This window comes from Globicephala melas, chromosome 6 (genome assembly GCF_963455315.2).
Source record: "Globicephala melas chromosome 6, mGloMel1.2, whole genome shotgun sequence".
NCBI lineage: Eukaryota > Metazoa > Chordata > Mammalia > Artiodactyla > Delphinidae > Globicephala > Globicephala melas.
In genome coordinates, this window is record NC_083319.1 from 5,668,021 (window position 1) to 5,693,986 (window position 25,966).

The window sequence follows — 25,966 nt, forward strand, 5'->3', positions numbered from 1 at the left end:
CTACCAACCACTTTCAAGGGGAACACACCTCTTGAATCTGTCCTGTAATTTCTAGAATATTAACAGAAATGGGCTGGAACCCATGACTTATGGATGCGATAATATAAAACCCAGTTACAGGAGTTAGAGATCTCTTAGGGAAAAAAAGATCATTTCCTGTCTCATTGTTTACTTACCTGAAGTTCCCATCACACCTGGTGAACCATGAATCAGGTGAGATTTAGCAAAAGGAGTCGCCTGGGGCAAAAGACTGGGCTGGATGGAAGGCGTCCGAACCACGGGAGCATGCCGGGGAACCTGGACCACTGCGTCGTCATCCTTACAGGATGCCCGTGTGTCTTCACCTTCCAGAGACTGGGAAATGGATGACGTTGAGCTGACTTCATCCAAGTCTTCATAATACCTCTGAGACAGGAAAGCTGACCGAGACAGGCTGGCTACAAAGCCCAAAACAAAACACAACTTAGACAATTCAAGTCCAAAAGACAATTCAAGTCCAAAAGCTATGTAATTTTCACTGCCGCTAGAGAAATATCCAATTTATAAATTGACTTAATTATTACTTATTTTATGTGGAAGCAGCTGCTGCTGAATGCGAACAAAGATACTTTTTGCTCAAATGGGCTTTACAAAACCGAGCTGTGTAGGACAAGAACATTTTGACTGTTAAACAAAAAAAATGATGTGAGGTGAGAGAGGGGATGCATGCTGGTGTAAAAGCAGGAAGTTCACAGGCAATAACACCGTCTCAGAAAAGCAACAGACAAGCTTCCAGAGCAGAGTAAACAGTCGCAGTGCTGCCACTGCCTTCCAACAATAAACTTCTGAGAACAGGCCTAACGCAAACTGGAAAAGACATCATGTCCTCAATGCTGAGGGTCTCAAACACTGCCACGTAAATCTAATCATTCTTCTGAATCAATTAGGTTAAAACAAAAAAATCACTGAAATCGAAGATTGATTTTCACCTTCCCTGTTTTTTTCCTTCCATAAACTATGGGGTAATATGCCATGTTACTTTCTACCGTGAATTTCAGAAGTCATGTTACTGTCTGTATATTGGAAAAAACCCAAAACCAAACAAAAAACAGCCCTCTCTCCTCCTCAAGTTATGCTAAAGTATTGCTAATATTTACTGACTTATTTGCCCTATAGGCACATCACTCTGCAAGATTTTATTTGTCATAATGGAACCGGAACATAAATAAATGCAAGTGAAAACCAACGCTGTGTGCTGGCGCTGCTGCTAGGCTGCGCCAGCCATGCGTGGCTATTTAGATGAAAAGTAACGTAAATCAATGAAAATTTGGAATCCTAAGTTGCACCAGCCCCCTTTGAAGTGCTCAAGAGCCACAGCTTAACTGCTATACTGGAGAGCACAGACCCAGAACATCGTCACCACTGCAGGAAGTCCTACGGGACAGCACTGTACCAAAGTGTTTTGATGCAGGTCAGTGTGCAGCAGGGTCACTTAGCAAGTCCCTCCATAACCACCAGCACCACCAGTAAAACTGCAGTTAACATTTATTGAGAACTTACCTGGTACCAGGTACTGCTCAAAGCATCTAAATTAGAAGTTCCTGTTATCTGACTTTATGGTTATAGAAAGGCTGAGTAATTTGCCCAAGGTCACGAAGTTGGTAGGTGGTAGAGCCGGAACTCAAACTTGGCGTGTATCCGACTCGAAAGACCATGTTCTTAACAATACTCTGTTATATATAAAATACCCTGTGCTAGGTAGAATTTTGACCCCATGACCCTTGCCCCCAGTGCCACACCCATGGTTATGTTCTGTTAGATGGTTATATTACATGGTCAAAGGGATTTTGCAGACACGATTAAGGTTACTAATCAGTTGACCTTAGAACAGAGAGGTTAGCCTGGATTTTCCAGGTGGGCCCAGTGTAGAATCTCAAGAGCCCTTAAAGGTAGAGAAAAGAAGCACAAGAGGAAGCAGAGAGAGGTGGCAGAAGTGGGGGCACAGAAGCATTCAATGCGCTGTTGCTGGACTGCAGAGGAAGGGGGCCGGGGGCACATGCAAAGCAAATGAGGACCTCAGTCTTATAGCTGCAAGGAACCGAATTCTGCCAACGACTCAGAAGCGGGATCTTCCCCAGAGCCTTTAGATGAGAGCTCAGACCAGCCAACACTGATTTCAGCCTGTGAGCCCCGAGCAGAGGACCCAGCAGGGCCATGCTGTGCCTGGACTTCTGACACACACAACTGTGAGATCATAAACAGGTAGTGTTATAGGCCACTACATTTGTGATAATTTGTTACACGGCATCCACAGAAAACTAATATAAACCCCACACTCTCTTAGGGCCACAATGCTCTCACTAATTTCTCTAAAATCCCACTTCCTGAGAGTTAATAGCAACAAGAGATGACTCAGACTCATCAACTTCAGGAACTGGATAGAAAACGGAAATAACTTTCACTCCCAAGGTCTGATACCACCTGGGGGTGCTCTCAGTTTCCTTCCTTCATCTTTCTGATGCCATTCATTGGATTTGGGTGGAGGGACACCCATCAACTGAAAAATGCAATGGCCATGCTCACTTGCAGAGCCCAGGAGCCTGGTCTGCTCAACTGTCCCAATGATGCTGCCTCCGCAGCTGACACATGCTGCTTCCTGCTGTGACCAAGGCTGCAGCTACCTTCCTGGCACTAGAAAGGGGGCACCACCAAAACCTAAAGAATCTTACTCTGCTTAAATGCTAGCTCAGATCAGGACAGGCAGAAAGCCACATTAACAGGAAGAAGAAGGGGTAGAACTCATGATCATGTCAGTAGACGCAGCAAACCTCATATCTTACGAGGAACTACAGAAAGTGTTCCCTTTGAGATAAAGGCAAGGATGCCTACTCACCCCTTTTATTGGACTTTGCATTGGAGGTCCTAGCCAGTGAAATAAGGTAAGAAAATTAAATAAAAAGCAGAAACAAAAGTGTTCATATCTATGGAAGGTATAATTGTTTCCACAGAAAGTCCAAGAAATAGCTACAGACATATTATTTGAAATGAGTCAGCCAAGATGCTAGATTCAGTCAACATACCAAAAAATCTAGTACATTTCTATATACTATATCTAACATAAAATAAAGTGAAATTTAAGGAAAAAGCCCCCATCATTATAAAAGCATCAAAAATATCAAACTTAGGAATAAATCTAACAAAAGATGTGCACGTCCTCCATGCAGAAAACATTTAGAAAAATTAAAGACCCAAGTAAACATACGCCATGTCTAGGAAATGAAAGATCAACACTGTACAAATGTCAATTCTTCTAAGTCAATTTAGAGATTCAACACAATCCCCATCAAAATCTCAAGTCTTTGAGGGCTGAGGGTGGTAGAACTTAACAAGGCAATTATAATATTAATATGGAAACGGAAAGCACCAAGAAGAGCCAGAACATTCTAGATCATGGGTCAGCAAACTACAACCATGAGCTAGCTGCGTGCTTTTATAAAGTCTTACTGAAGCATAGGCGTGCCCATCTGTTTACATACAGTCTGTGGCTGCTTTCCTATTACAAGGGCAGAGTTCACTAGGTACCATAGAGACTACATATTTACTACATATTTACTATCCAGCTCTTTAAGAAACAGTTTGCCAACCCATACTCGAGACTGTAGAAACTTCTGTGATGATGAAATGTTCTGTCTGCGTTTCCCATTACAGTAGCCACTAGTCACGTGTACCTAGTGAGTACTTGAAATGTGGCTGCTGGGATTAACTGAATTTTTTACTTTATTTAATTTTTATTAATTTAAATTTGAATAGGCTACCATATTGAACAGCATAGCTTTAGGATTTAGGGAAAAAACCAGTATTGAGACTTATTTTAGCACCAGTTAATTGAGGCAGAGTGGTGGCAGTGGTTTCTAATCAGTGTACAGACCATCAGACCTACAGTATAAGGAAAACCGATTTACAACAAAGGCGGCCACTAAGCGGGGAGGAAGAATCTTCACTAAACAGTGTTGGGACAATCAGATATCTAAATACAAAAAAATGACATGAGAGCCATACTTTGTATCATACACAAAAATCAATTCCAGATAGTATAAACGAAATATGGTCTACCCATGCAATGGAATACCATTCAGCAATAAAAAGGAATGAATTACTAATACATGATACACATCATGGGTGAACCTTAAAGTTATACTAAGGGAAAGAAGCTAAAGCAAAAGACTACATATGATTCCATTTATACGCAGTTTCTAAAAAAGGCAGTTCCACAGAGCAAGAAAACGGATCAGTGGTTGCTGGGAGCAGAATAGGAACTGATTACAAACAGCATGAGGCAACTTCTTAAGTGATGGAAATGTTTTAAAACTGGAATGTGGCGATGGTTATACAATTCAGTAAATTTACCAAAAATCGTCAAACTACACACAACAGGTGAATGTTATGATACGCAAATTATGCCTCAATAAAGTTGTTTAAACAAAATCAATTTCAGGTAGATAGCAGATCTAAACTGGAAAGGCAAAGCATTAACACTTCTAGACAATAATAAAGGCGCATACATACTCTTGTTACCTAGAGGTAGAGAAAGATTTCTTCAACAGAACAACAGGAACTGACCATAAAAGAAAGGCTGAAAAATCTGTTTTAAAATTAAGAACTTCTCTTTGCCAAAAGATACTAAGAGGCTAAAAAGCAACAAAGTGAATAACTACAAACTCATATAACCAACAAAACGCTGGTATCAAGAACTGATAAAAACTTTTACAAATCAGCAGGACAGATTATCCAACAGACAGATGAGCAAAGGATTTAATCAGGCACTTCACAAAAGAAGATACCCAAATGGTAATTAAATACATAAAAGGGTGACACCAGCAGAGTTAAAAGGAAAAAGATTGATAATATTAAGCTTTGCAAGGCTGTGGAACAGCTGGAATATTCATACACTGATGGCCAAGTGTGACTTGCTACAAGAGAACTGCACGCAGAATCTGAAGCTGAGCACAGGGAAAGAGTACGAGACACAATTCCACTCGGAGCCACAAGACCACATAAAAGACATACACGTGTACCTCAAGGGACAAGCACAAGAATGTTCAGAGCAACATTCTACTATGTTACAGCTAAAAACTGCAAACAGTGAATGTCCACCAAAAGGAGAATGGATAAACAAATGCAGTATATTCATACACCGAAGCAACAAAAACAAACAGCTACATGCAGCAACATGGATGACTCTTAGAAACCTGATGTAGAGTAAGAGAAACCCATCCAGAGAATAAATAAATGGACTTCCGCAGTATCCAAAGCCCAAAAAACAGGCAAAACCAAATTACGGTGTTTGGGGAGGCAAGCTTAAGTAGTAAAACTATCAAAAAGGAAAAATAAAGGAGACTAAAGAGGACAGCGGCTTAATGCAATGTACAATCCTGAACTGGATCCTGATTTTCCAAAAAGCTTGGCTACGCGTGCTGAGCCCGCGCCTAGAGCCCATGCTCCGCAACAGGAGAAGCCACCGCAATGAGAAGCCCGCACACCACAATGAAGAGTAGCCCCTGCTCGCCACAACTAGAGAAAGCCCGCGCGCAGCAACGAAGATCCAATGCAGCCAAAAAAATAAAAATTTCAACTCAAAACATAGTTTCAAAGAAAAAAGCACTTACAGGCACTAGAGCAAAGCAGGGTTATGCCTACAGTTGCATCTAACAAATATTTCTTTAAAAGCAGATTCAGGTAATTATATAGACAATTTCATGACAAAATATTTATCAGGTATATGGCTTCTTTTCAGCAAGTGTTTTTAGCCATCATTCCCTAATCTGTAGTTTTTGTTTCTCCTTTCTTAGAACATCTTTTTTTCAAATGCAGCCTTACTCAAAACCCCATACCAATCAGAAAAGTAAAGCTTCTCTAGGTAAAGCAGAGGCTAGGACCCCTGGAGCCAGCTCAGCTTCCCCCAAAACCCTTGAGAACCACTGCCACAGAACCTAAGGACCACAGAAAACACAGTGTAAACGCCAGAATAACTACCTTGAACTGCTTCATTGACCATGTATAAGCTGCTTCTTACACACACACACACACACACACACACACACACACACACACACACACCCCATCCTACTCCCACACCATGTACTATATGGTTTATCCTAAAAATTCAGGACCAGTTTCCTCTACCTGGAGCAGTAGATCTCACCGGTGGGGTCTTCCTCTTGGCCAAGAAGTTTCTCAGCTGTGCCTGTTTCACGGGGGACAGTTTAGCTGCAAGAAATTCATGAACACATAAATGCGTAAGACTCGGTTTTTAAGATGTCAGTAGATGAAAGAGAACAAAGAGAGTTTAAAGACCGGGAAGAACTCATTTACCTGCGACTTTGGGCAAGGGTTTGGTTTGAAAGTCTATGGTTGTTTTCAACAAAGCATTGCGCAGGCTTTCGAGGTCACTGTCAAAACTGAAATAGGATAGTGTTACATATGAACCAACTATGACCTGAGAAATCAGGGTGGTGGTGGTGGTACATTATCCTCCTAAACATAAAGGCAAGATGTGAGAGCATCCCAATACAGAAATGGAAAATCTGACCAATCAAGGAAACTAATCCAAGAGGAAAGAGATCACAGTCTCAATATTATATCCGAACCCCAGAGCAAACACACCACCAACGGGGCTCCAGCAGGAAGGGCAATTAAAATCTACACGTTCAGCCTAAAGGCAGAAACACGAGACCACCTTGGTAACTTCAGGGGTAAACTGTCTAACTGCAGGGTCTGAAATCTCCACGCTCTTGCAAAATGATAAATCTGAGCTTCAAGACAAATTGGTCAACCTAATCCTGAGAGTTAATTTTCAACTGAACAATAATACTGTGACTATAGTATCTGCTATCATCTAATGAGCATCTGTTTCATCAGGCACACTACTAGGTGCTTTAAAGACTCAGTTTTAAACTCTCCAGTAATGCCATGAGGCACGTACTATTAGCCCTACTTTTTGGCAAAGGAACAAAGGATCAGAGAGGGTGAGGAATCTGACCAGGCTCACACAGGTGAAAGACAGCAGAGTCACTTTCAAAGCCACATGTGAACCATTCTAAGACTACTCCACCTAATTCTATTTATTCGTTCATCAAACCACATTTATTGAGTGCACGTGGCATTAACAGGCCCATCCTCCTGCACACCTGTGAGTGCTGCTCTGAGAGGGGACATCCAAGGGAAGGCCCCACTGGGAGGTTTGGTTATAAAGACGGAGCTGCTGGAGACTATCCACCAGGTGATTCAGCCTCTTCCTCTGTTGGTTGATGATTTCCCGGTTGTTGGCAAGGGTGTTAAACAGCGTCTCTCGCTCTGGCACAAACAGGCGCCTGTTGAGAGCAAGGAGGAAAGAATTAAATGTGAATGGTTCAAGTAAAGGAACTCCCCACCGAATGGGAAAAAAAAGACTACAACTGTAACAGTGAGAAGACTGAACTGGAGAACCACTAGTGGGAAAGAAACATCAAGAAATTATTAGAACATAAAAAGGGGATGAAAGCCTAATGAGGATAAAGTGTAAGGAGGAAAGAGCAGCTTAGGATGTGCAGGACCGGGCCTGCAGCAGAGGACAGCACAGCCAGACAGAACCTCAGATGGGTTCCAGGGAAGAAATGGGGGAAAATTCATCCAGCTATATATTTAGGATATGCATATTTCTCTGTATGTAAATTATATGAAAGAAAAAGAAAAAGCCCAAGGGTACAGGGAAATCTAGGGAGTCAGTCATCTCTTCAGAGTGCTGTCAAAAAAATACCTAGAAACAAATGACAATGGGGACACAATGACCCAAAACCTATGGGATGCAGCAAAAGCAGTTCTAAGAGGGAAGTTTATAGCAATACAAGCCCACCTTAAGAAGCAGGAAACATCTCGAATAAACAACCTAACCTTGCACCTAAAGCAATTAGAGAAAGAACAAAAAAAACCCAAAGTTAGCAGAAGGAAAGAAATCATAAAAATCAGATCAGAAATAAATGAAAAAGAAATGAAGGAAACAACAGCAAAGATCAATAAAAACTAAAAGCTGGTTCTTTGAGAAAATAAACAAAATTGATAAACCATTAGCCAGACTCATCAAGAAAGAAAGGGAGAAGACTAAAATCAACAGAATTAGAAATGAAAAAGGAGAAGTAACAACTGACACTGCAGAAATAAAAAAGATCATGAGAGATTACTACAAGCAACTCTATGCCAATAAAATGGACAACCTGGAAGAAATGGACAAATTCTTAGAAATGCACAACCTGCCAAGACTGAATCAGGAAGAAATAGAAAATATGAACAGACCAATCACAAGCACTGAAATTGAAACTGTGATTAAAAATCTTCCAACAAACAAAAGCCCAGGACCAGATGGCTTCACAGGCGAATTCAATCAAACATTTAGAGAAGAGCTAACACCTATCCTTCTCAAACTCTTCCAAAATATAGCAGAGGGAGGAACACTCCCAAATTCCTTCTACGAGGCCACCATCACCTTGATACCAAAACCAGACAAAGATGTCACAAAGAAAGAAAACTACAGGCCAATATCACTGATGCACATAGATGCAAAAATCCTCAACAAAATACTAGCAAACAGAATCCAACAGCACATTAAAAGGATCATACACCATGATCAAGTGGGGTTTATTCCAGGAATGCAAGGATTCTTCAATATATGCAAACCTATCAATGTGATAAACCATATTAACAAATTGAAGGAGAAAAACCATATGATCATCTCAATAGATGCAGAGAAAGCTTTTGACAAAATTCAACAACCATTTATGATAAAAATCCTGCAGAAAGTAGGCATAGAGGGAACTTTCCTCAACATAATAAAGGCCATATATGACAAGCCCACAGCCAACATCATCCTCAATGGTGAAAAACTGAAAGCATTTCCACTAAGATCAGGAACAAGACAAGGTTGCCCACTCTCACCACTCTTATTCAACATAGTTTTGGAAGTTTTAGCCACAGCAATCAGAGAAGAAAAGGAATAAAAGGAATCCAAATCGGAAAAGAAGAAGTAAAGCTGTCACTGTTTGCAGATGACATGATACTATACATAGAGAATCCTAAAGATGCCACCAGAAAACTACTACAGATAATCAATGAATTTGGTAAAGTTGCAGGATACAAAATTAATGCACAGAAATCTCTTGCATTCCTATACACTAATGATGAAAAATCTGAAAGGGAAATCAAGAAAACACTCCCATTTACCATTGCAACAAAAAGAATAAAATATCTAGGAATAAACCTACCTAAGGAGACAAAAGACCTGTATGCAGAAAATTATAAGACACTGATGAAAGAAATTAAAGATGATACAAATAGATGGAGAGATAAACCATGTTCTTGGATTGGAAGAATCAACATTGTGAAAATGACTCTACTACCCAAAGCAATCTATAGATTCAATGCAATCCCTATCAAACTACCACTGGCATTTTTCACAGAACTAGAACAAAAAATTTCACAATTTGTATGGAAACACAAAAGACCCCGAATAGCCAAAGCAATCTTGAGAACGGAAAACGGAGTTGGAGGAATCAGGCTCCCTGACTTCAGACTATACTACAAAGCTACAGTAATCAAGACAGTATGGTACTGGCACAAAAACAGAAAGATAGATCAATGGAACAGGATAGAAAGCCCAGAGATAAACCCACGCACATATGGTCACCTTATCTTTGATAAAGGAGGCAGGAATGTACAGTGGAGAAAGGACAGCCTCTTCAATAAGTGGTGCTGGGAAAACTGGACAAGTACATGTAAAAGTATGAGATTAGATCACTCCCTAACACCATACACAAAAATAAGCTCAAAATGGATTAAAGACCTAAATGTAAGGCCAGAAACTGTCAAACTCTTAGAGGAAAACATAGGCAGAACACTCTATGACATACATCACAGCAAGATCCTTTTTGACCCACCTCCTAGAGAAATGGAAATAAAAACAAAAATAAACAAATGGGACCTAATGAAACTTCAAAGCTTTTGCACAGCAAAGGAAACCATAAACAAGACCGAAAGACAACCCTCAGAATGGGAGAAAATATTTGCAAATGAAGCAACTGACAAAGGATTAATTTCCAAAATTTACAAGCAGTTCATGCAGCTCAATAACAAAAAAACAAACAACCCAATCCAAAAATGGGCAGAAGACCTAAATAGACATTTCTCCAAAGAAGATATACAGACTGCCAACAAACACATGAAAGAATGCTCAACATCATTAATCATTAGAGAAATGCAAATCAAAACTACAATGAGATATCATCTCACACCGGTCAGAATGGTCATCATCAAAATATCTAGAAACAATAAATGCTGGAGAGGGTGTGGAGAAAAGGGAACCCTCTTGCACTGCTGGTGGGAATGTGAATTGGTTCAGCCACTATGGAGAACAGTATGGAGGTTCCTTAAAAAACTACAAATAGAACTACCATATGACCCTGCAATCCCACTACTGGGCATATACCCTGAGAAAACCAAAATTCAAAAAGAGTCATGCACCAAAATGTTCATTGCAGCTCTATTTACAATAGCCCGGAGATGGAAACAACCTAAGTGCCCATCATCAGATGAATGGATAAAGAAGATGTGGCACATATATACAATGGAATATTACTCAGCCATAAAAAGAAACGAAATTGAGCTATTTGTAATGAGGTGGATAGACCTAGAGTCTGTCATACAGAGTAAAGTAAGTCAGAAAGAGAAAGACAAATACCTTATGCTAACACATATATATGGAATTTAAGAAAAAAAAACATCATGAAGAACCTAGGGGTAAGACAGGAATAAAGACACAGACCTACTGGAGAACGGACTTGAGGATATGGGGAGGGGGAAGGGTGAGCTGTGACAAAGCAAGAGAGAGGCATGGACATATATACACTGACAAACGTAAGGTAGATAGCTAGTGGGAAGCAGCCGCATAGCATAGCACAGGGATATCAGCTCGGTGCTTTGTGACCGCCTGGAGGGGTGGGATAGGGAGGGTGGGAGGGAGGGAGACGCAAGAGGGAAGAGATATGGGAACATATGTATATGCATAACTGATTCACTCTGTTATAGAGCAGAAACTAACACACCATTGTAAAGCAATTATACCCCAATAAAGATGTTAAAAAAAAAAAAAAGAAAGAAACAGAGGAACAGCACACGATTTTGCAGCAGGGGGGTCACCCACCCAAAAGAATTACAAGAAGACAGGGACAACTGTCCCCCTTCTTTCTGGTGACAAGGTAGTTAGTTCAACATATATTTTTAACAGGCATTTCAATAGGGTACAAGGTAATATTTAGAGAAGGGCCCCAAACAGAGAAGTGCTAGAAAAATAGTACAGATTTAAGAATCTGAACTCTACAGAAAGGGAACTTAAAAAAAGCACATTAAGGGACTTCCCTGGCAGTGCAGTGGTTAAGAATCTGCCCGCCAATGCAGGGGACACGGGTTGAGCCCTGGTCCAGGAAGATCCCACATGCCGGGGAGCAACTAAGCCCACGAGCCACAACTACTGAAGCCCATGTGCCTAGATAGAGCCCGTGCTCCGCAACAAGAGAAGCCACCGCAATGAGAAGCCTGCACACCGCAACGAACGAAGAGTGGCCCCCACTCGCCACAACTAGAGAAAGCCCAAGTGCAGAGGGAAAAAAAAAAAAAAAAAGCACATTAAGTAGAAAATCCATGGGGTTGTTTAAAGGAGAACAAAGAGCCTGGCTTCTCTGTTTGCATCATGCACTTTTTATTGTTTATTTTCATTTTAAAATTTTTTATTATTTTATTTTATTTTATTGGCCGTGCAGCTTGTGGGATCTTAGCTCCCCGACCAGGGATGGAACCAGTGCCCCCTGCAGTGGAAGCACTCAGTCTTAAGAACTGAATCGCTAGGGAATTCCCCATCATGCACTTTTTAAAAAGCCAACTTATTAATTAGCAAAGAGAAATCCAACTGTCAAGCAGAGCAGAATGTTCTCACTGTCAGGTCAAGCCATTCTCTCACATGGGGAGGAACATGAATTCAGAACCAGGGGAGTAAGCTCTGAAATCTCTAAAGGGGCCCAACTGCCCACGGGGACAAGTGCTCCAGGCCACAGAACCTTCCCCCTGCCAGTGTCTGGAGGATCAATGTTCACCTCTGTCTTCCCATATCTATGCTCCTCATGTCGGGCACAAAGCCTTTTCTCCACGTTGTGGAATATAATGTATTAAATTTTGTTTACTGAATTTTAAACACCTTCTAGCCCTGCCCCTGACACAACACCCAGGTTGCCCCACTTAAAAGTCCGTGACCTCACGGCTTTGTAAACAAGTGAATAGACCATTTCCTGGTTTGTTTCCTTACAAGGCTAATCACATTAATCAAGTATAGGTGTTTCAGAAATCTAGCATTTGGAGGGCTGACCTGGTTTTCACATTTCTTGTGGGCACCTTACTGCTTTCACAATGTACTGCATTCTATTCCTTCTGGAAAACACGAGGCATAAAACCAAATATCCACGGATGGAAGATCAGGATAGAAGATTTTCCTCTACCTCTGTTACCACTCCTCTCATCCTTTTAGTTACCCATACTAATTAGGAATGTTTCCTCCAAAGGAAAATTTGGAATATACAGAAAAGTATAAAAGAAACATTCCTCTTGATCTCGTCTTGCAGGTGTAACTATGAGTATTTTGACAGATTTACTTCCAGCCTTTTCTACATTAGACCTCCACAATGAGGTCACCTAGTATGATTTTATGTCTTACCTTTTTCATATTTTATATTTTATACCTAATAGTTACAGAATTATGTATCTTGTATAGTTCATGTAACACAATATATTTAATATGATTTTTTTGAGAATATGAGATTCAATGGCTACACAGTATTCTGCATTAAGAAAAAAATGTGACCAGATTTATTAGCCACTCCTCTAACTTCTGGGTAACTAGGTTGAATCCAATTTTTCACTCTCATAAACTGCACTGTAATATAAACCGTTCTATGTAAATTATTGTGAATATTGCTATTATTTATGTAGAACAAATTTCTAGATGTACAATGACTGGGTCAAAGAGAATGAACCTTTGTAGGGTTTTTTATAAATCCTCCTAAGTGATCTTTTAAAAGGGCTACAGCAATTGTCTACACAGTGGATGAGAGACCTCGCTCACTTTTGTTTTTTCTTTTGTTCCAGATGCCGATCCCACTCCAAGTCTAGAACATCATTCACATCTTGGACAGCAAATTTCACATACTGATGAAGGCGCCGAATTTCCTACAAGAAAAAAATGAAACGTCAAAATGACTCAGCTGTCCAGTAGCTTGCAGGAAGGTGTATCAAAACAGTTAAAATGACTCTGAAGTCTTTTTATACTGAGAACCATAATGAACAAGGAAAACGTAATAGGCTTTAATACAATATTAGAATGTTATAATTGAAATGAAAAACAGCAACTCAACCTTTTAAAGCGTGTGACAGAGAGGTGGTGTGAAGAAAAGGGAAACAGAAAGGGCGTATCGGCCTAGGGCCTCTAGGGAGCCACTGTTCTTGCTTAGTTCTCATTTTCAGCTCCTGTAAAGTACCTCCACATGGCCTAGGAATTTTCCACTGCACTCTGTTACTCCGACAGGGCACCCATTTAGCTTCTGCTCTCCCACCCCTGAAATTAACTGTAATACAGACCAAATTATTCTACAAAACAGTGCTGAAAATACTTCTGCACCTATCTATTCATAGAGTAGAATACATAAGTCATCTCACCAGTGGGGAAAAACCCATTTCTCAAAAACAAAGAATAGTATCAGCACTAGAAACTGAATTTGCCATTATTAAAAGTCTTACCTATTAATTCATTTTAGGCCTGCAATAATTTTCTTTAAATATTGGTCCAGTGTTAACCTTCATGGCTATACCATTTGACTCTCAAAAACTAAAAAAATATAGCATTCCATTAAACATGTGTACAAATGAAGACAATGTACTTTACAGTGGAAAACACGCTTTACATCTGTACAAAGATCTTAATGTGTTTAACTGTATTTTCAAAATTATTTTCGGATAAGGGTATGTGTCCTAACTGAAGAAGAAAATGTCATGTAAAGAGAGCCAGGCTGATTCCAGGAAGCAGCAGTAACCTTAGCATCAAATACAAATTTCAACTCAATGCTCCATGACTACAGGGAGGCCCTTTACTGTGGACACTTCAAATGTGACCATACCTCTGTGCGTTAACTGATCTTGTTTCTTCTGAATGCCCTCCCAACTTTGTCTGCCAGGAAAAAAACTTTTCTTTTAAGGCCTATCACAAATATTTTTCTGTGGCTTAGCTGCTCCCCCATCTGCAATCCCATAGCAACACACCCCACGTTATATTTACAAGTCGATCTTTCTGCTGCTACTAATCCAGCTGTAGTGTAGTGCTGAACACCAGAGGCTCTGAGCCAGACCCCCCAGGCTCCAGGGTCCAGCATTTATTAGTGGTGAGACTTGGGTAGTTCCTGTGTCTCTGATTCCTTATCTTTCTTTTGTATATGGTATGCATTCAATAAATGCTAGCTATTATTATCTACTTAGCACTGTGGAAAAGAGAAAATTATTTCCCTTGAATGGGGAAAGTGGTTCACCCAAAGCTGAATTCTTTTAGTTTGCACACAGAGGAAGGGGTGAAAAGGCACATAGGAAGAAAGAGTAACCAGATTCAATGTGGAGGCCTGTAATTTGATGAGTGGTAGGCAGGTGGTCGGCACTCTCTGCTAAGAGGGTTACCATCCCCAGGAGAAGGACACACCTAGGAATACCTCAAGGGTGGCAGGACACAGCAGGGGTTCCTCAACCTTTCCGGGAGGCCTCCACTTCTTTCATTTTCCTACTGTCAGTATGCTTACCAGGTGTGGGATGGAAATGACAGCAACAGTAGAGTCTGCAGCCTCCAATCCTCCGAGGAGGAGGGGGTTCACCACACTCACAGGCCCTCAGGTCCCAGGTGAGGAAGGCCACTGCTGCCTCCCCTGCACCCTTTCCTACCTGATTCTAGGGAAATGCAAGGTGCTGGGAGATGACCCCTACTAAAGCTGTGATGCAACAATTTTGAATAAATTGAAAGATGGAAACAAAACTCAGATTTCGCTCAAAGAGAATATAGGAATAATTAAGAATGAGAAAAGTAACTTTGCTAATAGTTACAGGAAGGAGCCCCGGCAGGTAGAAGTTTCGATTCTGGTCCCACTCTTACTAGTATCAACATTACCTTGGGCAAGCTCCTTAGCCTATGATATTCCAGTTCCTTATCCGTACAATGGGATCAGTAACTCTCACCTTGCAGAGCAGCAGGTTTTGAAGACTAGAAATAATGTATTAAAAAACATCTCACAGGGCTTCCCTGGTGGCACAGTGGTTAAGAATCCGCCTGCCAATGCAGGGGACACGGGTTTGAGCCCTGGTCTAGGAAGATCCCACATGCTGCGGAGCAACTAAGCCCGTGCGCTACAACTACTGAGCCTGTGCTCTACAGCCCACGAGCCACAACTACTGAGCCTGTGTGCCACAACTACTGAAACCCACGCGCCTAGAGCCCATGCTCCGCAACAAGAGAAGCCACCACAATGAGAAGCCCATGCACTGCAACGAAGAGTAGCCCCTGCTCACTACAACTAGAGAAAGCCCGCGTGCAGCAAAGAAGACCCAATGCAGCCAAAAATAAATACATCAACGAATACATTTATAAAAAAAAAAAAACAAAAAAAAACCCCACACCTCACAGGGTACTTGGGTACTTGGTGCCCAGTGAACAGTTGCTAGTTTAATAATTATTATTCCTGATTTGATTTCTAAATGTATCTTTTTCAACAGCTACTCTCTACCAATCTTAAGGTTTAATTAAGAATTACGTTTTTGTTTAATCCAGAAAACCTTAAGTGGGAAAGTGGCATTTTCTTTGTGATGGTGAAGGGAGTCTACGCCAAGTGGGTCAACACTCGCAGGCAATGAACAACTTTACAAGCAGCTGGGCAAGCCTGTACCTCCCAAAGGAGTGCCTGTCTAGGAGTCTGTTCTCAGCAGCTCTGGCGGGGCTCTCCTTACCTGGAGCTGAGCCTCACTCCTGGGGTCCAGCGGCCTCTTATAGAGCAAGTGCAGATACCCAGAGTCACGGTTTCTCTCATTTTGTTCTCTGGCTTCTTCAACACCAGCAAAGCCCTCAAGTAAAGTTGTTTTCAGGGTACTTATATCTCCATGAAGAGACTAGAAAAGGTATGAGGATGAATTGATACAAAAGTTATTTCCAAGAAATAAACCTTTCTTTCTAGATCAAGGAAGGTGGTATTTCTCAAATATTTAACGTGATGAACATATGAATACAGCAAAAAGTGAATTTCACTGCTTGGAAAGAAAGATACTAATGCTCATTTTTTTTTCCTTCCTCACTAAAAAAAATACATACTCTAATGATCAGAAACTCAGGAAATAAGGTAAGTACTGTAATCCTGCCATCTAAAGATGATCACTGTTAAAACCGTGGAGAACGTTCCTCTTTCTTTTTTTTAATTTTTAAAAATTTTATTGAAGTACAGTTGATTTACGATGTTTCAAGTGTACAGCAAAGTGATTCAGTTATATATACATATATTCTTTTTCAGATTCTTTTCCATTATGGGTTATTACAAGATATTGAATATAGTTCCCTGTACTATACAGTAGGTCCTTGTTGTCTATCTACTTTACATATAGTAGTATCTATTAATCCCAAATTCCCAATTTATCCCTTCCCCACCCTTGAGAACTTTCCTCTTTCCAAGTGTGTTACTTAAGACCAGAGCTCTGGAGTCAGGCAGTCTGAACTGGGATCCTGGCTCTATAACTCAGTAACTGGGTGGCTTTGGGCAAATTACTTCATCTCTCTAAGCCTTGGTTTCCTGTTCTTGCAAAACAAAAAGAATAATAGTGCCTACCACACAGAAAAGCTGTGAGGATTCAATGAGATAATATAGATATGCCTGGCACATAGTAAGTAGTAATAATTGTAACACAGTAAATAAACAGTTAACAACAAATATTTGTTACTTTTATACTGTATATGCTCTTAAGTATCCTGCTTTTACTTTAAACCTAACAATTTACTATAAAAAACAGTAAATTTTCTCCTGTAAATGACCCACAGTACCTTCATTAAAGTCTGCTTTTATACCAAGAAAAAAAACTGAGTAAATTTTCAAATATATCTAAACTAGGGCTTCCCTGGTGGCGCAGTGGTTCAGAGTCCGCCTGCCGATGCAGGGGACGCGGGTTCGTGCCCTGGTCCGGGAAGATCCCACATGCCGTGGAGCGGCTGGGCCCGTGAGCCATGGCCGCTGAGCCTGCGTGTCTGGAGCCTGTGCTCCGCAACAGGAGAGGCCACAACAGTGAGAGGCCCGCGTACCGCAAAAAAAAAAGAAAAAAAAAAAAAAAAATATATATATATCTCTAAACAAAATTAACAACTAGAATAAACTTTTATGGAGTGCCTTGTAAGTGTCAATGGGGTAGAAAGTACTTATTATTCCATTTTCCACATGAGAAAACTAAAACATAGAATAGCTGGAATAATTTGCCGAAAGTCACATAATTTATTATTAAGTGCTAAAGGTAGGGTTTGAAGTCAGGCATTCCTAGGTAAACCACTCAGCCACATAAAAAACAACACTGGTGGTTCTTGAAGAGAGAAAATATATATATCCGTGGAGTATTAGGACAACAATTTGCAAATGTGCAATTCAACTTAGGAAGAATATCAAAAACACAAACCTCTGTGGTCTCTTTAATCTCCAAAAGAAAGGTGTGCAGGTCATCTGATTCTGTTCGCAGCATCCTCATCTCCTCAGAAGTGCCCACTTGGAAACAGGCTTTGGAAGTCCGGGCTTTCAGCTCTTCCAACTCCTTCTGAAAGTGAGTGATCTGCAGAGGCCACAGATGAGGAGACGGCTCAGTCTGAATGGCATGGCAGTCATGTCACTGCTCCCGGGCCCACTAACAGCACAGACTCCCGGCACAAGCCAAGGCTCAATGCCAGAATATAACAGTCACGTATGAGTCCACACTCAGAGCCAGTCAAGTCTCACTATCAGAGCTACTTCTGGAAAAATCTGCAGGAACAAATTTACCTCCTCCCCGATTCCAGCCATCACAGGGTCTGACTCTTTCCACTGATGTCCCTGCTTTTCTGTAACAGGAGGCTGAAGTGATTTTGCCTGAAACGAAAGGCAAAGGTTTTAAAGTGCACCCCACCCCGCAAGTGATGGCTTCCTGGAGCAGGTGGCTCAGTGTCTATCACAGGTGTGGCGCTCTCACAATACCATCACTGTTCCACCACTCACTCTTTTGAACCCGTATTTACTGGGCACCTTCCTGGTATAAGATATGCTCTAGGGCTTCCCTGGTGGCACAGTGGTTGGGGGTCTGCCTGCTGATGCGGGGGACGCGGGTTCGTGCCCCGGTCCGGGAGGATCCCACGTGCTGTGGAGCAGCTGGGCCCGTGAGCCATGGCCGCTGAGCCTGTGCGTCCGGAGCCTGTGCTCCACAATGGGAGAGGCCGCAACGGTGAGCGGCCCGCGTACCGCAAAAAAAAAAAAAAGATATGCTCTAGATAGAGGTAAACAAGGTAGATGAGGTCCCTACTCTCATGGAACTCACAATCTACTGGGACGAGACATATAATAAGAGGCAAACAACTCAGGTAATTTCAGCTAGTGATAAATGATACGAAAAAAGTAAACAGGAACATATAGAGAGAATAAAAGTGGGCACTGCTTGACATGAGACAGCCCAAAAGCCCTCACTGATCACTGCCTCTGCACTGAAATCTGAAGAAAGGGAGAAAGCTATGGAAAGCTCTAGGGGAAGCACCTCCAGGCAGTGAGAAGAGCAAGTGCAAAGAACCTGAGGCAGGAAAGACTTCGGCAAGTCTGAGGCAAAGATATAAAGTGAATGTGGGCACATCAAGTCGGAGGGAGCTGGGGGCAGGCAGAGGCAGGTCGTGTAAAGCTATTCCAAGGAGTCTGGATTTTATTCTAAGTGTGTTGGAAAAGTACTAGCGGAGTTTTAGGAGCGTTTAAACTATTCTGATTTATGATATTAAAAGATCCCTCCTACTGCTAAATAGAGCATGGATGACAGTGACAGGTAGGAAAAGAAGTAGGAAGAGGAGTCAGGAGGCTAATGAGGGAAGAGATGATAATGGTCTGAAATACGATGTTAGCAGGGGACAGAGATGTGGATTTATGACATATGACACATCACAGAGCAGAGCTGGCAAGACCTTTGCTAGTATGGACTGGGGGAGGTGCTACTAAAGAGAGGAATCTAGGATGACTTCTGGACTGGGGGTAGAGCAAACTACCTGGTTAGTGCTGCTTACTGACATGGGAATACTAGAAAAGGAACAGGGTCTGGGGAAGACGGAAATCAAGGATTCTGCTTTGGAGATGTTATAACTTGAGATGGCTTTCAGATTATTTGATACCTACAGCAATTAACACATGGAGAGTTTTCAGACTGCATAAGCATTCGTTAAAACAGCTTTATTTAATAAATGCCATGTGTCATGCTTTATGCCAAAAGCTACACCTGTAAACTGGCCATTTACTGTGGAGCCTGTACAGGTGTGTGCTGGGGGCAGGAAGAGGTTGACTGGGAGAGGGACAGAAGGAAAAGACATGACTCCTGTTCTGAGGACACTCAAGTAGTCAAGTGGGAAATGGACAGAAAATGCTCTTTAAGTTAAACCATAAAAATAAATGGAGATGACAGACTGCAGATCTAAGTATGAAAAGTAAAATAATAGAACTTTCAGAAAACATAGGAAAACATCTTTTTTTTTTTTTTTTTTGCGGTACGCGGGCCTCTCACTGCTGTGGCCCCTCCCGTTGCGGAGCACAGGCTCCGGACGCGCAGGCTCAACGGCCATGGCTCACGGGCCCAGCCGCTCCGCGGCATGTGGGATCCTCCCGGACCGGGGCACGAACCCGTGTCCCCTGCATCGGCAGGCGGACTCTCAACCACTGCGCCACCAGGGAAGCCCAGCAAAACATCTTTTTGACCTTGGAATAAGAAATGATTTCTAAAACAGAACACAAAAAGCACTCATTATAAAAGAAAAATTGATATATTGAATTATACTAAAATTAAGAACTGTAGTCATCAAAAGACACCACAAAGAAAATGTAAAGGCAATTCAGAGAATGAGAAAGTATTAGTATTTGCATTATACGTATGTGTTTGCACATGCATGTGCATATCCAACAAGGAACGAACTCTTATAGATCGGTAAGAAAAAGACAACCCAAAAGACACCCTGTAAAAGAAGACAGTGAAATGGCTGAGAGTCATATGAAAAAAAAAAGCTGAATTTTACTACTCATCAGGGAAATACTAATCAAAACCACAAAATACAACAACAATAAACAATGAAAAATACAAAGGCTGGCGAGGATGTGGAGCAGCTGAACTCACATGCTCCTAGTAGGAATGTACGGAAGAGGAACATATGAGTATTCTATGACCCAACAATTCCACTCCTAGGTAACTGCCCAGCAAAAACGCATACACATATTAACCCAAAGACGTCAGCTAGCATGGTTATAACAACACTATTCACAATGACTTAAACCCAGAAACTACTCAAATGCCTGTCAAGGATGGAAGGAAACTTGTAGTAGAGTCGTCCAATGAATTCCATACAGCAACAATGATACAGAAAAATCTCACAAACATAATGTTGAGCAAAACAGTCAGACCCAGGAATATATACTGTATGATTCCACTTTACAGAAGGTACAAACAGGCTAAACTAAGCTATGCTATTAGAAATCATATAGTGAGACCCGTTTGGCAAGAGTTGTGACCAGAAAGGTGAACATGAGGGGGACTCCGGGACCCTAGTATGTTCTATTTCTTGATCTGGGTGTTAGTTACCAAGGTGTATTCAGCTGGTGACAATTCACTGAGGTGGACGTGTGTCACGTGTATCCTTTTTTACCCCCATGTGTATTCTATGTTAGTAAAAAACTAAGTAACTAAAATAAACTGAGTTGTTATGGAAAGAAAAAGAAAAAGAAGGCAGTGGGTAGATTTCTTGGTTACTTTGGGAATGAGAGAAAAAAATCAGGTGCTACACCACAGTCTTCAGACATAAAGAGAATTCAACAAATGGAACATAACATGGATAAGCTCAGGAACCAGCAGAGAAAACAATTCTAAGACTCTAGGGTTGAGATAAATGGCTTTTATGAGCTCACATTACAAATATTCAAAGATCATACTTTGGTATTTCCTATCACATAATCCTATATACTATTTCAAAGGTGTGAATTCTAAAACACAAAAACCCATTTTATAAACATGTATGTTTTGGGCAGTAAATTAATAAACACAGCATTGTAGGTTGAGTTTAAACATACCTGGGGAGAGCCTGACTTGGCCACTGGAGGGGTTATCCTGGGTGATTTCTGTACCGTTGACGGCACTGCATTTGGACTACCCTGAGCAGACCGCCCTGCTAGAACAAGAAGTCAGTTAAAACCAACAGTATTTATTCCCATTATTTCTCCTATCACAAACATCCTTTCCTCAAATCTAAAAAAAAAAAGTTTCTCACTGTCCCTAGCCCCCGTTTATGATCTTTGTTACCAAGAGTGACACCCACAGTTCCCAAATAACTAAAAAACACACATTACATTTTAAAACGGGAAACTCCTTTGTAAAGCAGGTAGAACTGGAGTGTCTCTGATCATAGGTGTGTGGATGGTGTGCAGGCCCAGGAGGCTGCCCACTTGGCCCATCCTTACTCCCCACAGAGGCTCCTGATGCACCTCTGGGAACTGGGGGCAAAGTTTACAGACCACCAGAGCAGTAATCCCCATCACCCTGTAAGAACTCACAAGGTCTTCAGGACCCTCCTGGAAGCCTCTAGGACAAGTCTCGCCCTGTTGTGCATTAGAATCACCTAGGAGTTCTTTAAAAAAATACACCAAAACTCATACCCAAGCCTCATCTCCAGAGAGCCTGATTAAACGGATAGGGAGGGGATCCCCCACTGCGTCCAGTGTACAACTGGGATTGCAATCCAATAATGCAAGACCCACCAAATTGTAAGAATTAAATATGTCAATGGGGGTAGGGAGATCTGGGTGGTAAGCGGTGGAAACGGAGAAAATGTACGTGTGTTACGGTACATCTCCTCTCTCCCAAACTGTAAAGACATGGGGAAAGACTAAAGGAAGGCTTGTTAATTTTTTGGGTCACAGACAGGTGCTTTTCAGAATTTGATGACAAGTCCCAGAATGAGGTGACTTTGGCAAACGCCACAAGGCAGCTCTTTCTCCTGAGCAATAGGTAAGAGAGATTTCAGGAATTTCACAGCTCAATGCTTGCTCAATATCTATCAAGATAAAATAATTCCTGACGCTCAAACACCAAATGGCTACCCAAGTAGGTCTGGCTCGGTATTACCACTGGAATTCACAGAAGCAACCAACTTAAAAACTGAGACAGATCTGACAAACACCTTCCCAGCCATGGGAGCAAACCGACATCACTTACGTCAGGACAAAAAGAAATCCTGTGATGTGATGCACATCACCTATGTGGTATTACTGCTCAAAATGTTTCATGCGAATCTCACCATGTGGAAACTCTCAAATCCAAACTGAGGGACTGTCTACAAAACTAACTGGCCTGACCTCTTCACGAATGTTAATGTTGAGAAAGACAAAAACGGTGAGAAACTGGCTAAGACTAACAAGACAAAATCGGAATGTAACATGTGGTCCTTGAGTGGCTCCTGGATTGGAGGCAGGGAAAAAACGACTACAAAGAACATTAAAAGGACAACTGTGGAAATGCGAATACCGGCTGTAGACTGGATTACTGTTAAATTTCCTCAGTGTGACAATGTATTGAGTACCCTTATTTTTAGGAAACATACTGAAGTTCCTAGGGGTGAAGTGTTTCACGTCTGCGATTAACTTTCAAATGTTTTAGAAAAAAATTACATTAAAAAGGAAAGACATAAAGCAAATGGTGCAAAATATTAGCAAGTGTTGACTCTCAGGGAAGGGCATGGTATTCAGAATATAAGTTATGCAACCTTTCTGTAGGTTTGAAGGAAGAAAGAGATAGGCTGGGAACATTTACTCATGGGGTTTTATAACGCACTTCAACTTGGCTATAATCATTATTCCCATTTATGATCTCTATTTAATAAATTTGCTTGCGGTAGGGCTGAGTGTGAAAACCCAAAGACAGTCATCAGAGGAAATAAGCATAAAGCCACCGTAGGCTCCTTCTCCTCTATGTGGCTTAAAGACTTGCTCTGTGACTGACCTTCACGTAGGGCAGGCTCTGCATGAAGATAAATGTCCCACAACAAGATGGAGACAGCATGGCAGCACTGAGGCCACTGCGAACCTTCCCAATCCAGAGTACAAAAGCCACAGAACTTCAGTGTGAGTTACAGGAAGCAAGAAAAAGGATTTAAACAACAGTCCTTAAAAGTAAGGATTTTTAACTTGGGAAAATTTTTTTTGGCCGTGCCGTGTAGCTTACAGGATCTCAGTTCCCCAAACAGGGATTGAATCCGCACCCCTGGGAGTGAAAGCGCAGAGTCCTGACCACTGGACCGCCAGGGAAGTCCCACAGCTTGGAAAAATATACATCTGGGAATTCAGGATTGAGCTCTAAAGCAGGTTGCTTAAAATCATACCCGATACTGAGGAAGAGACCGAGGACTTGGATGACAAGGAACTGGATGATGCCGAGAGAGGTGCAGGATGGCTGAGAGGTCCAGAGGATGCTGGCTTGGAGACCGAGGAGAACGGCAGCATTGAGGGTGAGCTCTGTGAGTTGTGAACAGGAGCAGAGGTGGCCGCGGCCGTGAACCTGAAAATGGAAGCCCGAATGGATCAAAATGGCCTGCTGCTGTGAGATCCTTTCACACTGGTCATGAGCGATCATCAAAGGATAACTTACTATCCATACTTTTTTGCCTTCAGGAAATGCAAACATTTAGCTATTTCTTATAAAAGGTGAAAGCTGCATGAAAGCATTTATCATCTGCTTATTTGGAATGAAAAAGTCAGTGAAAATATCTAATAAGTACTTAACATGATGATGAAACTAAGTTTATCACGGCATAAAACATTTATTGTCGATTCTATCAAGCTGAGTAAAGAAAGAGGGTGGGACTCTACTGGACTTAGGAGAGTTTAGTGCTCTCCCTTTGCCAAGGAAATTACTGAGAACTCGTTGTGGGGTGATCATCTCTGGGGAATGAGGAAGGAAGAGGAGAGCAGGTCACCCTCTTTGGGATGCTGACCATCTACTGGGCAGGGGAGGTAAGTTCCACCTAACGAGCAAACGTCTGTGAACGATGTAAACAACAGCATCAGATGACTGGTCAAATAAATTATGGTGTGGCCACAAAATGGAATACTAGGCAACCTTTAGAATGAAGTGGCTGCGTGGCAAATTTAATATGAACAATGACAGCGGCCAGCAGCCCCTTCACAGTAATAAGAGATAATACAGAAGAGTGGGGGAAAACTGGTAGCGTTTACACTCAATGGCTATCTTAGGAAGGGTTACAAGGTATAAGGGATTACTTCACTCAAGAAGCTTACATGCTAGTGGTGAGAACAAAACAAGCAGATAAAGAAGTAAAAAGTAAGATATGAGTGAGTTAGTAGGACCCAGATCTGGAGGAAAGTGGAATACCACGCTGAAGTGTTTGGATTGTACTCAAAGAGCAATGAGAAGCCGCTGGGGACAGTCATCTGATGTATTTACAATTTCACAAGATCACTCAGTGGCTATGTGGAAAACAGTTCAGAGAGTCAAGAGTGGACACAAGGGAGAAAAAGGACTAGAGAGATTCAATTTCCTTAAGGGATATATAGTCTGTATTGCTTCATTTTTTAAAAGTAAGGAATACCTCCTACATTTAAAACCTGCAAAAGCAAAACAAGCATTTAAATATAAACTTCTAACAGTTAAAAAAAAAAAATTCTAAGAGACATCTCTGGACTCTGTCCACTGATGAAATGCAAACCTTTATGTTGTTTGCATTTTTACCATTTGCAAGTATTACTATGGGAAAAAGGACAAGAAAATCTATTCAATAACTCCACTCACAGCGACTCTATTTCTAGTGAACAGGCAGCGATATTTCTACCCATCAAACTTTGTTACCTACTTTTCGCTAAGGTTGACCTTGACTGCAGAGGCTGATGGTGGGAAGGTGGGCTTCATTCCTGTGTTTGGAGCAGACACGCTTGGCACTGGTGTGCTTTCCAGGGTAGGCTTAAAACCCGACGATCCAAAGGAGAATGAGGCAGCTGAGGGTGCCATGGGAGAGGCCGCAGGGGTGAGCACGAGGGAGGCTTGAGGAGGAGGAACAAAAGAGAAGGAGGATGCTCCAGGGCCCAAGGCTGCTTTGGAATTGTCAGAGGCACTGGAACACGGAGGGGCCTCCCCAGTGACAGAACCAGATGACTTCAAGGATGAAGAACCAAAGGAGAACACAGCAGGGGCTCCCACGGCGGAAGGCAAAGAGAAGGTGGAGGTGGGAGCAGTCGGTGATGAAGGCAGAACGGAGGCAGGAGCTACGGCTGCTGCCGCATCGAGCTTCTGCGGGGCCTGAGAGGAGGTGGGAGTAGTAGGAGTACTTCCTGCAATGGGAAATATGGAGAAAAAGGAAGGGAGAAGTTAACCCCGTAACAGTGGAGATCCACATCACAGAAAGCAAGTGGGTTTGTGGAAGAATGAAGCCAGAAATAATGGTTCTCGTTCCACAAGGGAACAAAAAAAGGGAAATGGAGTTGATGTTGGACTTTCCATAGCAAACATTCCATATGGTAAGATGTCTAAAACTTTGAAGGAAAAAGGAAATGCAAAAAGACATTAGACTAATAGGACTTCATGAACACCCACTTGAGTA

General features: G+C 41.7%; 1 protein-coding gene across 7 annotated transcripts in view; it reads right to left on the reverse strand.

Annotated features, from left to right (window-relative positions):
- The window catches only part of NUP214 (nucleoporin 214), a 104,546-nt gene that overhangs the window by 58,622 nt on the left and 19,958 nt on the right, over nt 1-25,966 (reverse strand). For 5 of the 7 annotated variants that reach the window (XM_030838526.2, XM_060300294.1, XM_060300293.1 and 2 more), the window contains 11 exons: nt 25,223-25,697; nt 23,735-23,910; nt 21,432-21,529; nt 18,138-18,224; nt 17,782-17,931; nt 16,084-16,242; nt 13,175-13,278; nt 7,167-7,349; nt 6,352-6,437; nt 6,163-6,246; nt 177-437 (listed from right to left, as the gene is read on the reverse strand). In XM_030838526.2, the coding sequence (XP_030694386.2) occupies nt 177-437; nt 6,163-6,246; nt 6,352-6,437; nt 7,167-7,349; nt 13,175-13,278; nt 16,084-16,242; nt 17,782-17,931; nt 18,138-18,224; nt 21,432-21,529; nt 23,735-23,910; nt 25,223-25,697 (1,863 nt within the window). The remainder of the gene's footprint in view (nt 1-176; nt 438-6,162; nt 6,247-6,351; nt 6,438-7,166; nt 7,350-13,174; nt 13,279-16,083; nt 16,243-17,781; nt 17,932-18,137; nt 18,225-21,431; nt 21,530-23,734; nt 23,911-25,222; nt 25,698-25,966) is intronic. The other 2 variants (XM_030838525.2, XM_060300292.1) reach the window with 1 other exon arrangement.